Raw genomic sequence first — 15,025 nt, 5'->3', positions numbered from 1 at the left:
TTGTGAAGTCCGATTTTCCAGGGTATAATTGGCCGTTTTTGACTATTTTTGATTTTGCCATTATATTTCACCTTAAAAACTATTTACTTGGTGTCATTATTTTCAGCACAACCTCACATGTGTGACTGTACAGTTATCTTTTTTATTTTGACATACTATATTAATACAATGGACCTAAAATCACAAAAAAAACCCCATCAAATCCGAGTAGAATTTTTTTACTGTGAAAACCACAAATATGTTTAACAAACCATTTTTTTTTACTTATAATGCAAATATAAATTGTTGTTTGCTAAATTTGTGCATACATTTTAAACATTTACGAAGTTAAATGTAACTATTTACATTTAAATGCAGGCAATGCTCAGGTCTGCCCGTGCTGCTACATAGCTGAATTAAGAGCTGGACTGCCTGCTCCACATTCAGCTTCTCCTCATTGTTCTGACTCATTAAACAAAAAAACGACTCCACTACACACTAAACACACTACATAACACACTAACTATACACTCCAAACAGCTAAATGTCACAAATCTCTCAACTCTCAATATCGCTGTCTATACACCGACCGTTGTTGCTTGTCAATCATCCGCCTACGTCCCTCCCACAACTTCCTGTTCCTCAACAACCAAACTTGCTGCTTGGACACTTTCATGACAAAAGCCCGTTTTTTACCGTTTCTTCCTGCACCAGACACAAAGCAAACGTGACGGCAATGTTCGCGAAAAAGTGTGGCGGACATTATTTACCCTAAGTCCGGTTTTGGACGTGCCGATGCGTCCGGTCCGTCGCCTCGGGAGGTGGGCCGTGTAGCTAGCGGCTAGCTGCTAGCTACACACGAACATCCACAGATTCCGATTCCACTTTGTTGTCCGTGCGTCTCTGGATCTACTCAGACCTGAACAGTCTCAGTCCAGACTCGTTTAATCTCATTAATCCACAACAGTCAGTTTAGATGCACAGAACAGAACAGAACGGGACCGAACCGCCGGTAAAATCCCGGTCCAGCTTGCGCTGCTGCAGGTATAAATCCGCTTGTTTCTTCAGGTATGTCGTGGGCTTGAGCTCTGCAGTGATTGGCTCTGGTGCGCACGTGGCCACGGTGTGCAGTGATTGGCTCTGGTGCGCATGTGACTGTGGTGGCTCGGTGGACAATGCTCGCGAATTTGTAAAGCATTTATGAAATGCAGTCCAAACAAATGCAAAGTTGCACACCCTTGAAACACGCAGCAGCCATGTTGTAAGTCTCAGGTCAGTCTGATCCTGATCCACAGAGATATTTGATAAACACACACACACACACACACACACACACAGACAGACAGACAGACAGAGATTCCTTGCTTTTATAGAGAGATGTCCGCGGGTGAAATGATGAACTGACTGCTGATGTAATCAGCTGTTTCTTGGTTTTAAAACTCCCCGGCTGTGGGTTGCAATACAGTGCAGGTCATTGACACCTCCGCCCACCTTACGCAGAAGCCGGCACATTTCCGCCTCATTTTTCGATAGCAGTCGAGGTGGAAATAAGTGTACCCTCCGAGGCGGAAAATCGGCGGACCACAACAGACCCCCAATTTGCCGCTCTCTATCTAAAACCGCGGACCGAGCCGCCTAAAGGACAGGCAAATTGGCGGCTTGGTGCCCTGTCTAAAAACGGCTTATGAGTGAGTACCATTAGATGTAATTTGATGTAAATCCTAATAAAATGTGGATATTGCAGATTTAGATATATTTTTGTTGTCTTTTTTTCCGCTGCTATATGGTAACAAATAGGAATAGTAACCTGAAACTAGCATCAATGTGCAACTGAGAAAATGGGGTTTCAGGACTGTTGGCATTTAATGGATTGCATACATTCTAGTTGTATATGCATTGTATACATTCCAGAATATATAAACTTTATGTGACATGAGTGTATTTAATGTTAAATGGCAGAGAAGGTGTTTGTCACTCAAATATGAAAAGCAGGTCCACCTTAAAGGTCAGTCAACCTTGAGTCAGCTGGGGTCGAAGTCGTCACTAACTCTATGGCTAACCCCTTAACTTTAATAAGTAGGTTGCAAACAAGACTCGACTTGGCTTGGGTCTTAAGAAGCTGTAGCATTTATTCACTCTCCACACACTATTCTACTACCTTCATCTCTATAATGTTACTGTAAACCTCGTACTCACTCAAACACGCACTCTGTTTCTCTGTCTCTACCATATTCCATTATTCCCTGAAAGTAGTGTGCTACTTGTTTAACACAATATACCTTAAAAAAAACAAAAAAATATTTACACAAAGATTCCACGATGCTTAGGCCAATGCAGACTGGAGATTATTGGTCTGGCTGTAGCATAAGTTATTGAATAGATAGCATGGAGTGAAAATATTAAATAGCAGAAAATGGAAATATTGAGACAAGTACCTCAAAATTGTGCATAGAAGCACAGTACTTGGGTAAATTGTAGTTAAATTCCATCACTGACTATTCTTAACTATGAGAATAAGATTTTTATTTTGCCTGTAAATGTATATCAGTTCTAATTATCATTTATTGGTCTCCCGGATTACTTATATTCGGTATCGGCTCTGAAAAAAAGATATTGGTCGGCCCTTAATTGAAACGGTTTTAGATATTCAGACTTGATATCTATTAGTATTAGCACCAGAAGAAATACAATTGCCAACATCTAACAACCTACATTTGGGCCACATTTGACCCCCTTCTACATCAACTTACTGAACTAAGCACTGTTATAGCATCATAGACATTTTAAAAATGGTCCCTGTTGGCTAAAATATCCCTCTACTATGATATAACACATGAGTAAATGTTATGAGTTGTTTTCTGTGGCAGGATCTCCACGTCTGTGGAAAGTAGATTTTCATGGTTTACTGAAATCAAGTCAAATCAGATCAACCCTGCTTCTACATTTGGACATTGATCTAAAACCTTACACCATGCTTTTCAAAAAATTGCAGCAATTTAGCACAGCTTAAAGTCAACAGCCAGAAAACTTGTAATACCATCAATAGTGTGGCTTTCATATACTGCCAACTATTTCAAAATAATCTGATTGGCTTGGTGCTCTCAGCAGTGTTGACTTTCAAAAAGAGTTACAAACCTTAAGACCTTGAAACATCCAGGAAACCTCAATAGCAGGAAGGACCAAAATGGTGAATGTGGTCATTCCAGTCAGGTGACAGCAGGATCCTATTTAGAGCTGCTGCATTCTCAATTGTTTGTTTCAGCTTCTTTGAGCTGATGTGATGGAAGAGAAGCTTTTTCCCATGGCAAGGGACAGCCTGTGTGTGTGCATATTTGTGTGTAAAAACACTACTCCAAACACAAGCTGAAACGTACAGAATCAGGGGAAACTGAGACGGAACACATACAGAAAGACAAATACACACACACACACATGCACGCGCACACGCACACACAAAGACATACATGAATAAAAATCTGTGCAGACGGAAGCCAAACACAAACATGCATATGCATGTAGAAACACACATAAACCCATTGTTTCTGGTAGGAAATGGAGTGTTGTGTATGTTATCTCTTCATTTGCTGTAAACTTACTTTCGCAGGCTCTAAAATACAATAGACTGCTTCACTCTGTCTGTTTTACTGGCCTCTAAAATACAATAGACTGCTTCACTCTGAGTGTGTGTGTGTGTGTGTGTGTGTGTGTGTGTGTGTGTATGACAGCCTTGCTTCCAGAGAACAATCATATTTCTCCTGTCACAGTGATTGTGTGGATGTTGGTATTACTACTGAAGGACAGGAAGTGAGATAACATTCACATACTAACCATACAGACCCAAGTCTAAACAATGGACCTAATGCAGCAACATTCTCTTAAATGTCTCTTATATTTTCTGTTTTTGAAAAAATAAGAGAAGTCAACTTTGCATGCACCAAACCAAACCAAACCAAACATTCTTCGAATCCCACTTGATCGTGAATTGGAGGCGTGTGGGCAATTGCTTTTTGTAATTAGCATAGGTAATATATAAGGGCAGGTGTCACTGGCAGAGGGAATGGCAAGATGCTGGAGGTGACCTCAAGGTATTGTTAAAAAATTAATATATAAACAATATATATAAGCACTGGCGTTACATGAACGTCAGAAAGTATAGGGCCACATCCACCCAGCCTTCAGCCCAATTGCACACTCTACCAAGGAGTGGGTACGCTCATGCCAGTGGCTGTAAGAGCGCTCTGGTCTGGGGGTTTGCCAGAGGGGTCATCAGCCGTAGAGTGAGGGCATAACCTTGGTCACCTATGTTTCATTTTTATAAAATTGAGTTTTATAAAAGTTAAACTGGATGGTGGGTTTTAGAATCACAAATCATCTACTCATCAGCCACCCGTCTCCACCAGCTCCTTGAGCCGGACGCATCCCCATGGTTCTATCCTCCATCAGGAGTCATGTGATCTCCCTGGCCAATGGGCCACAACATTCAGAGGGTGGCAGTTTGCATTTGATATTATTTGGACATTAACAGAGTGATACAGCTTTTGCTTGAGGAATGGGAATGGATCTGGAGAGGGTGCTTTGAGCCCTATATGCGTGCAATATACAGCACCAATGATATTTGGCGCTACAACAGAAATGGTGCTCTTGATCTCTACCTGCTGGTCAGCAGTGTCTGGGAACGATATGTACTGGGACATGATGATATTAATCGCTTTCAGTACTCTCGGAAGCACACGGCTCAAAGAAGACAGAAAAGCCTGACCTGTCTCATATGTCTCTCTGAAATGATCCTGTGACCAAAAGTCTGAGTGTGTGGAGGTGTGAAGGCACAGGATTTGTGTTTCTCCTTCACTGAGGCTCCAGGTTATTGCACAAATCCATAAGCAGTACTCATGGCAATCTGAAATGGGTCAGCAGCCATTCATCCATCTCATCAAACTACGTAAGGCCCTGTTTGCCAAAGCATCTAGTAGCAGTACAAACTACATTTATTATCTGTGCTGAACGCTCGCGATTGTCCCAGGGTTTTTATAGTCTTAAATTAGGATCGATTGACCAATGGTATTTTTAACCATGAATTAAACAATCTAATCATTAAAATTCTTCTAAAAACATATAGTCTGATAATCTGATTATTTGAAGTGTTTTCTTATGCTCCTATAATTTAAAACATGTTTCCGTACATTGGACAAACAAATTGTAAACAGGATGTTTGTCTCTTTTCTTGGTAAGAGTGCCCTCGACCATTCTTACAATTTTCTCTTACCAAAGAGAAGAGCAAAAATTTGAAAACATCGGTGAATCCCAGAAATCAAAGGGTTCTAACAAAATAAGAGAAAATCGTTGATACGAACATTAATAAGAGAAAATGTGCTCATATATCACTTCTTGCATGAGGCCCATTGTATGGTATGACGTTAGTAAATGTCCCCTGTCTGCCAAACTAATGATTATTTTACAGTCATTTACACAGACTCTCTGAGAAAATGGACATTTTAGTGATACTTGTGTCATAGTAGTCAGCCAGACAGTTTTGGGTCTTGATAATAAAGAGACAAATAAATCTGATTGACGTGAGCTGTGACACTGTTTAAAAAAAACCTTGTAAACTTTTTAAGTAAGGGCCATCTACCTCAAGGTGTAGTTGTCAGTCTTTTTCAGCTTGAGCACTTGGTGTGGAAGTTAGTATGCACACAGGCTATTTGTCAGTGGACTGAACTCAATCCAAAACCTTGGTCCGGAATAAAAAATCTCAACAGATAATCAAAGTCGAGCCAAACAACAGCACATATCCAATGTATGCCATCTCCCAAAACAACATGACCTTTTCAGCACAACAGTACTTACATAAACACACATGTACTGGACCTTGGGTATGTTTAGGCAACAGAACTACTTGATGAGGTGAGGTTTTGGAAAACATTGTGGTTTGGTTTAAAATCCGCCGCTTGTCTAACTTGGTCATTTTTCTGATTCTGACCATTTGTGTGTAATGAACAAGTGGCTAACTTGACATTAGACCTTAACGTTTGCGGTGTGTTATATTCGCTATGATTGATCGAAATTAAAAACAGATTGAAGAATAAATGTATCATCAGGATACAAGCTATACTTATTGTTTAATTCCATCAGTAATTTGTTACTGAGTTCAGTGTGACAGTATTTTAACAAATGCTTGTGTAACAGAATCTGGAGGCCAGTCTCCATGCAGACTGTGGTCTGTGAGCACAGGAGAGACTCCTACAGCACCAGGGCTGAATCCAGTTAACATCAGGGCTAACCTCAGCGTCACTATACTTGGCAAACCTCAGGGACTCAACTTGGTTCTCAAAGGGATCCAGTACCTATTTTCTGACAAATCGTAGCTCCATATTTACTGAAGCCAACCTGACTCCACTCTGAACATCTGTCAGATCACACTGTCTTTCTGTCCCTCACACTTATAACACACACACACACACACACACACACACACACACACACACACACACACACACACACACACACACACACACACACACACACACACACAGACTTTACAGAATGCTTCAACTGAGGCTGTGTTTCTCCACTACTTTCTGGCAGTACATATATTTATATTTATATTTATATATTTAGCTGTGTTTTGTTCTGTATCCTGTTCACTTAAGCCAAAGTTTGCCCACACAACCAGTTCTGTCACATCTCAACATCAGAGTCATATTTCTCTCTGAGTTGAAATGGACATGCAGGATTCATTACATTGCTTAACTGTAAGTGGAGCAATGAACACAACAAAACTCTGTCTGATTTCGTATTCAGGCCTGTAATGATTCTTTGTTGTATGAAGGATATAATTTATAAAACATTGCAATACAAAACTGGGTTGGTTAGAAAGTCAAAATGTCAGTCTTGGTTCCTTCAAATTAATTGATCAGAATGTATGTGCATCATTAACAGAGTAATGTGTAGATGTTACTGTCATCTTGTGGCCTCTATTAATCACTGTTACCATTTTAAATTCTCTACACTAAGTATAACTATCTGTCTGTGTCTCTGTATTTAACACATTAACATGTGTTGGTAGTTCACCCAAACAGAACACCATCAGCAACTGTGAGGGGAAGAAACACTAGTTTGTCCTAACTCCTGTCAGACTGGATGCCTTCAAACAATGTACACTGTAGGTCAGAACCCGAGAGCGCGTGCTGGGTTCTGACAAAAGTTTAGAAATGTTCTGCCCAGGATATAACCTCAGTTTTGTTTGAGGTTTGTTTAATATATGTAGGCTAAAGAGTTTTTGAATTTTTGGTCTATGTGTTTAGAACAGTGCCTTATCATGTCATCTACACTGTGCCTGTCTGTAATCAGGGTACAGGCAAGCTGTTACAATGCTAACAACTGAGTGACTCTGAGTTTCAGCTTCGCTTATCTGTGTCAGGTTCAGGAAGGGGGCACGCGTTTATGTTCATCATAGTCTCGACGTGGGACTTGCCGGTCTTACCTGCGGATTTGTTTGTCTTAATGCCTAACTTGTTCATCTTAACACCTGACTCATTTGTCTTATTTCCTGGCTTGTTTGTCTTAACTCCAGACTTGTTTTCTTAATTACAGACTTGCTTATCTCAATGCCTGACTTGTTTTTCTTAAAGTTGTGATACTACTAGTGACTAAGTAATGGCAGTATTTTCAGTGAACATGTCTCTTGTTTCTTTCAGGACTCGCCACTAAAGCCAGACATGGAGCAGAAGTTGCGTTCAGCCGCTAGTGTTGATGAACTGATGAGTCTCATCTATCCTTCATACTGGGCAGCTCTGAAATGCAGATCTAAACTCTCTGCTGCCGCTGCCTCCTCAGCCTCCAGGCTCTCTCAGTCGCCACAGCCTCGCAGACTGAGGCCACAGTCTGATACAGAGGAGCAAACATTTGCCGCTGCCTATCTCAACTTGGATGTACTGAAAAGTATGTTTCCACTTGGTTTTAATCTTATTTTTTCATGTTCTTTTTTCTTTGAGATATCAGTGTTTCTCCTAGGATGGAGTTGTAGCAGTGGAGGTGAGTGTTCGCCCGCGTGCAAAGGCAAAAGCGCAAAGTGCTCCCGCTGGGAGGTTTCTATGTGTCTGCCGGCACCAGAGGGGCTCTTTAGGCTTAAAGGGATATTCTGGTGTAAATTTAATCCATGGTCTAACACACCGTGAAACTGTGTTAGACTCCTTCTCGAGAGATTAAGTTAGCAGACCGCTAATTTACGGGTTTTATCAACCTCAGAAACGACCGCACAACAACAATACTGTTGTCAAAACTGCAGTAAATGGATTCAACTATAAATCTGTTAGTGGAGTTTTCATGCCCCGGACTATGTGCTGAGACCCTATTTGTACTGTTGCTGAAGTTTGGTGCTGTTCAGAACATTATTTGTGGCTTTTTGGTGGCGGTTTATAGTTGGATCCATTTACTGCAGTGTATTGTTGTCCTGCGGTCATTTCTGAGGATGCTAAAGCTACATCAGCTAGCGCTCTGCAAACTTTATCTCTCGAGGGGGGGTCCTACTCGGTGTCACAGTGTGTTAGAACATGGATTAAACTTACACCGGAATATCCCTTTAAGTACATAACAGTACACTGTCTAGCTTACATATGAGGTGTCTCAAGCTTTAGGAAAATACACTTTTATTAAACACAATAAAAGTATAATCTTTAAAACAATTATTGACAATAATTTCACAAAAATATATCAACAACCAACCGTATACAGTAAAATCACATAACACAAATACTAGAACAATCCAACATGTCTGTGCCTCTGTGAAACAATCTGTCAGTAATTTGAGATTGACAGGTTTCGTGCGTCACAGTGGCCCTCGCGCATAGTAATGCTGAGTTCGAGACAATAGGAATTTTCCGACCTCTTACTAGAAAAAGTTCACTGGAGCGCCACTCAGGGCGTTTTCACACCTATAGTTTGTTTGCTCTGGTCCGAATCAGGGACCAACTTGTTACAATGTTGCATGTTGCCTCGAGTTTGGTTTGTGTTTGAGACAGGAAGTCAAGCACCAAAACAACAATATCATATCCAGTTACTTTTTTAAAATAAATCATTCCGTTATGACACCAGCACACATATTACAAAAAAGAGACAAACACAAGCTCTTCTGCCAATCCTTCAGTTGGGAACACTTCCTTCTGTTGTTTTTATGACACATACCTATAACTAATCTTCGATGAGGTCTCGTCGGGTTGTTTTGGTCCGCACCCGAGTGCGATTGATGTGTTCACACCTTCCCAAACAAACTGCACCAGGATTTCAATTTTTCAATTTCAAGGGTATCTGACACACACTGTGCATGCAGACTGTGCATGCAGAGCGATCCACCAATCAAGTTAGTTCTTAATCAGTGTGCCGAAGCAGACCACACCCCTGCACATGGAGTGAGTCGCTGGTAACAACTTTGAGAAATGAAGAGAAAATTACCGAAAACGAGTGACCATTTACGTCGGTACCACACAGCTCAGTATGACAAAAAGAGGGAGGATCAGTTCAGGTTAATTGTCCACAAGATAGCAGCAGTGCAGCATAAAATAAAGTGCTATTCAGGTCATCTGATGAAAAATCCTGTATTTTTTCATGTCGCAATATATATCGCAGGGTTAAAAAATTGTCAATGTCAGTTTTTTCCAATATCGTTCAGCCCTACAATAGAACCATGGTGGCAGCCGAAATTGCCCATAGCGCAAAATGATAAAATGTTAGTTTCTAAAGAGACAAGACTGAGTCCACTCTCCACCTCTCCTCTCTCCTGTTAAAAAAAAATAAATAAATTCAGCAGCGGCGGTTATATTTCAGCAGTGGTGGTCCGTCGCTGCTAGGTGAAACACTGAGATATAGATGTTTGCTTTGGTTTCAAAATATGTTTAAGGGTTTCTGCACCAGTCAGAGCTTCACAAGGCTTTGATGGCTGTATGGAAATGAAACTGGACAGCAGCGTTGAGCTTTACTTGAAGTGACTGCAACTAACTTTCCATAAACTCAGAGAACCACATGCATCACATAATCTTGTTAATTCACATCAAGCTCATTCTGTTTTTTTCTGTCTCAGCCTTACTTACTATCTTTTGCACACTTAACATCATTTTAATGGTCTTCACTTATCAGTCTGACCCAAAGTGCTAGTACAAATATGATATAATACCAGTGATGAGAACTGACTACGCATGCACAAATCTATGGAAATGCTAGTTTAAGTGAAGATCACCCAATTGGCAGAAGTGTTATCAACATAAGTTTCTGCAAACCAGAAACTTGTTTACGTTGTGACAACACTGTGCTTATTTTTTGTGGTAAGGCTTAGGTACAAAAACCACTTGGTGAAGGTGAGGAAAGATCATGTTTTGGATTAAAATAGTTTGTTTGCCACAAAAAGGACAAGAGATGTCTTGAGGTCTCCTTAAAAATATTCAGTGGGAACACGCTTACAAATGTTGAAATGCAGTTTGGCACTGAGGTTACTGCTTTAGACGTCCTAGTGCTAGCAGCACGTACACATGTACGCTGTATCAGTGGCATCAGCAATGTTTACTACAGTATCAACATTTTATTCTGCTGACTGGGTTGGGCCGACAGACACACAGATAGATTCTGCCTAAGGCTGTTGAAAGGGCTGTTTTTAAGAGCCAGTTGTTATACATCACTGTATAATGTTGATGAAGGTTGTCAGTAATTCAGGTCATAGTAATTCTAAGTAGTGTATCATAGGCAACTGGACTTGTTTCAGTTCCTTGAAGAAAATTCACCTCTTATCACCTTCATCTTAGGGTTCTGATGATCACCAGGCATAAACAGAGTAATGTAGCTTATGCTGTTCAATGCGGCCAGGACTGCACAGATTTGTACATTGGGGAGATACAACAACCTCTCCATAAATTAATGGTACAACACAGGAGGGCAAACTCGTTGATGTGCGCCTCAAACCATTCCTGAAACTTTCTGCTTTGTTGCACGGTGCATTATCCTGCTCAAAGAGGCCACAGCCATCAGGAAATACCGTTTCCATGAAAGGGTGTCCATGGTCTGCAGCAATGCAGGTGGTACATGACGGAGTAACATCCACATGAATAACAGCAGAACATTGCCCCAAGCATCACACTGCCTGCATTAAGTTCTTCAGCAATTTGAGCAACAGTAGCGCGTCTGTTGGATCAGACCACACGGGCCAGCCTTCGCTCCCCACGTGCATTAATGAGCCTTGGCCGCCCATGACCCTGTCGGCGGTTCACCACTGTTCCTTCCTTGGACCTCTTTTGATAGATACTGACCACTGTAGACCGGGAACACCCCACAAGAGCTGCAGTTCTGGAGATGCTCTGACCCAGTCGTCTCGCTCAAATCCTTACGCTTGCCCATTTTTCCTGCTTCTAACACATCAACTTTGAGGACAGCATTTTCACTTGCTGCCTAATATATCTCACCAACTAACAGGTGCCATGATAACAGATTACCAGTTATTCACTTCACCTGTCAGTGGTCATAATGTTTTGGATGGGTATACATCTGAAGGAGACAAATCATTCCTTTGAGGACAATAATGTAACATCTTGGCCAAAGAAGACGGACAGATTGAAAGAGGAGTAAAAGAATCCATCTATGTCAAACTGGAACGACCGTCTTTGAACAGAGGAGGTGGCCTACGATATTACTTATCACCCACCTACAATGCAATACTGAGTTCCCTCCCCAGACAGCTTAACAAGCCTTCACACCTGTTCTCACTTGGCTCTAGAAACCCACATGAATGTCAGTTAAGTCAACAACCCACAGGTGGCCCTAACGACTCTGAAACTCAGAGCTCACACGAGTCCTTAACGACTCTGTAAGGACACTCCCTGTGACTACCCTCCAGTTAGTTAAAACTGAAGAAGCCTCTTGGATAAGTTACTGGCATGTGAATGGGTACAATAGACTATCACTTCTGGGTGAAATGACTGCAATATTCATGGTTGTTTATCGCTCCAGCTCTGATTGGCTTTGATGAAAGCACAACACCCCTCTCAGGTGGAAGAAAAGCATTATGTGTTTTAATGAGAAGGCTATTGTTAGAGTTCAACATCTTCTGGATGTAGTCTGATACGCTGCTTTCTAATGTTCCCTGTTTTTCCTGCATGTTTGTGATGAGGAATGTGACACACATGGAATAAAATACAAAGAGGCAAACTCGTATCCTGACAATAGTAAAGGAGTCAATCGCCTATATTCAGAAGGTTTACTCACATGTACTTACTAATTTTGGTGGTATATGTCTACTAGAAGATTATTTCACTCTGCTTATAAATAACTATTGTCTTTACTAATTTGCTGAATCATTGTTAGAACTGAGATGAGCAAATACTACCAGCACTTTTAAGTAGAAAAATCATCTGTTATAACATCATTGAGGTTGCTGACAAAGGTTGACTCTCGGCCCAGTTTTTGCCCTATTTAGCCCTGCTCACCATGTAACCATATTTTCTATATCCAGTGTGGTCAGAGGGTGTAGTTTGCTATATTTGTGCATACAAATACACATGGGTAGTACATGAAAAGGTGTATGAATAAATTTATCATACTATACTGTCATCAGTCATGGTAGATCACATCGACTCCACCTTAATAATCTGACGATTTTGGTAAAGACCTCAGACCTGACCTTGAACACATATATTCACTTATAATATGAACATTTATACATCATATATGTTTGCCCCTCTGCCTTTATGCATTGCCATACATGTGTACAGCGGCTGAGAAAAAAGATCTGTTCACGGCTGTGGTGTTGGTCTTACTTTCTGTGTGTATGCAGGTATAGAGGTGGAATGGAGGAAGACTCAGTGCATGCCCAGAGAAGTGTGTGTCGATGTGGGCAGGGAGTTCGGGGCTCCTACCAACATCTTCTATAAACCACCATGTGTGTCGGTCTACAGATGTGGAGGGTGCTGCCACTCTGAAGACAAACAATGCAGAAATATCTCCACGGGTTACCTCAGCAAAACTGTAAGCGCATTCCCTTTCTCCTCCTGTTATTATTTTTATATATTGCACGCATAGTTCATTGTATAAGGTATGGAAGCGCATTGCATTCACTGGATAAAAAAAAAAAAATAGACACCTTATCTCGTAATCATGAGAAAAGATCTCATAATTACGAGGAAAGATCTCGTAATTACGAGATCAGGATCTCGTAATTATGAGAAAAGATCTCGTAAATCTCGTAATTATGAGAAAAGATCTTGTAATTATGAGATCAGGATCTCGTAATTATGAGAAAAGATCTCATAAATCTCGTAATTACGAGAAAAGATCTCGTAAATAAGAGAAAACATCTCGTAATTATGAGATCATACTTTTACAGTAAATACTCGGTAATAAACTGAAGGTATCACGAAGGTATCCGGATTTCAAAGTAAAGGACTACATGGGAAAAAACAACAACAACAACAAAAAACATTGTTTCCATAAGTAGTTCAATATTCATAAACAGCTGGACTAAACACTTCCTAGACTACTTGCATGCATAATATGAAGTACTTTGACTGTGTACTTTTCGAGTAATCCTCTGTCAAAATCCTTATCCTTGTATGCTTCATGGGTCTGGCTGTGAGACTGCAGTCTGACCCACACAGTCACTACCAGCAGCTCTTCAGAGCGGCTTCAGTACGATTACCGTAAATGTTATTAGGTTTGCGCACTAGAATAGAAAACGTGTGGCTGATTTGACCAAGCAAACGCGAACCACGGCTGGCTTGACCACAGTCAACGACGCACCTTTCCTCATCTCATAATTACCAGACCCTGATCTCGTTTTTCATAATTACGAGATAAGGTGTCTAAGTTTTTTTAATCCAGTGAATGCAGTGAGCTTCTGTAATAAGGTGTATTGTTGAAGTATATATTGTATATAATATGTATTATATAAAATGAACTTATAGAATGGGTATATTATTTTACCACTGTTCTCACATTGGAACCATTTGTTTTGGATTTACTCAACTTTTCCCCCTCTTGTAGCTAATGTTACTGGCAAACAACAGCTCATTTGACAATGTCTTAGTTAATTAAATGGTTATTAAATACCAAAATGTGACATCAGCTCCACCACACGTCATTTTTTGCTGCAGTGAGCAAAGTTGCATGCCTTGCCCAACACACCACTCCGCAAGCTTAGTCGCAAATTTCAATGTTGGACCTTTGGGTGCAGCATTGCGTTAAACCCCACGGCGAGTACAGCGCACACCAAATTCTGTCTGAAGCCCATGGCATGACCATGTCCACATGTGTTTAACTTTGAGGTTCGAGAGTCACTCTATAACAAAGGGTTGTTATTTTACACTGTGTCTAGGTGGGTGTTGCCTTTTAGTATCTTTGGGCTCTGTGCAGACATCTCACTTCACTGGTGTCACCAGTGGTGTAGTGGTCCCTGGAGAAGTGGGTATACTCTCAATTTTTGCCCTTTATTAACGAAGCCAAGAAAAACACCCTGTTTTAGAAACAGTGACCTGTAAGACTACTCTATTTAGTTTACCCAAAAATCCGTCAGTAGTATTTGCTCATTGTCACATAATCTCTGCTGCTTGATCTCAGGGAGGAAGGATTATGAAATTACTAAACCAATACTGGCCCCCAGACTAGTGAGAGACAACTATTCCTTATTCCTTAGCTCTCCTTTGTCCTGACTCCTGGACTTGCCTTCCTCATAAACATCCTACATAAAGAACTCAATGTTAATATTCCTGAACATGGAAGTGTTGAAATATTTTATGTAAACTTTATGTAAATCTTTTATCTGCTTTTTATTAATTATTTTACATATATTTTGTTGTTCTAATCTGTTTTAACTAATCTTATATCCTAGCCTTTATTATACTCTATATTATTTTATTCCTCTTATTATTTAAGATTTTAATAGTTTTATTGCATTTCATTGTCTTCATTTCTATTCTTTTCTAGTTTCTGAGAGCAGTAACAGGGATGAGTTGATGTAGGAGATTTTCTTCATTGAAAAAAAGGTTTTAAGCTCCAACAAATTGCTTTAAGTTAGGTA

The 15,025-nt window shown here is 40.4% G+C and overlaps 1 protein-coding gene across 1 annotated transcript in view; it reads left to right on the top strand.

The window, feature by feature from the left end:
- The window catches only part of vegfc (vascular endothelial growth factor c), a 101,507-nt gene that overhangs the window by 32,922 nt on the left and 53,560 nt on the right, over positions 1-15,025 (top strand). The window contains exons 2-3 of the mRNA XM_030426853.1: positions 7,674-7,917; positions 12,788-12,978. Coding sequence (XP_030282713.1) covers positions 7,674-7,917; positions 12,788-12,978 — 435 coding nt within the window. The remainder of the gene's footprint in view (positions 1-7,673; positions 7,918-12,787; positions 12,979-15,025) is intronic.

Source organism: Sparus aurata, chromosome 1, assembly GCF_900880675.1.
Source record: "Sparus aurata chromosome 1, fSpaAur1.1, whole genome shotgun sequence".
NCBI classification, from domain to species: Eukaryota; Metazoa; Chordata; class Actinopteri; order Spariformes; family Sparidae; genus Sparus; species Sparus aurata.
This window is presented reverse-complemented; position numbering and strand designations above follow the sequence as displayed.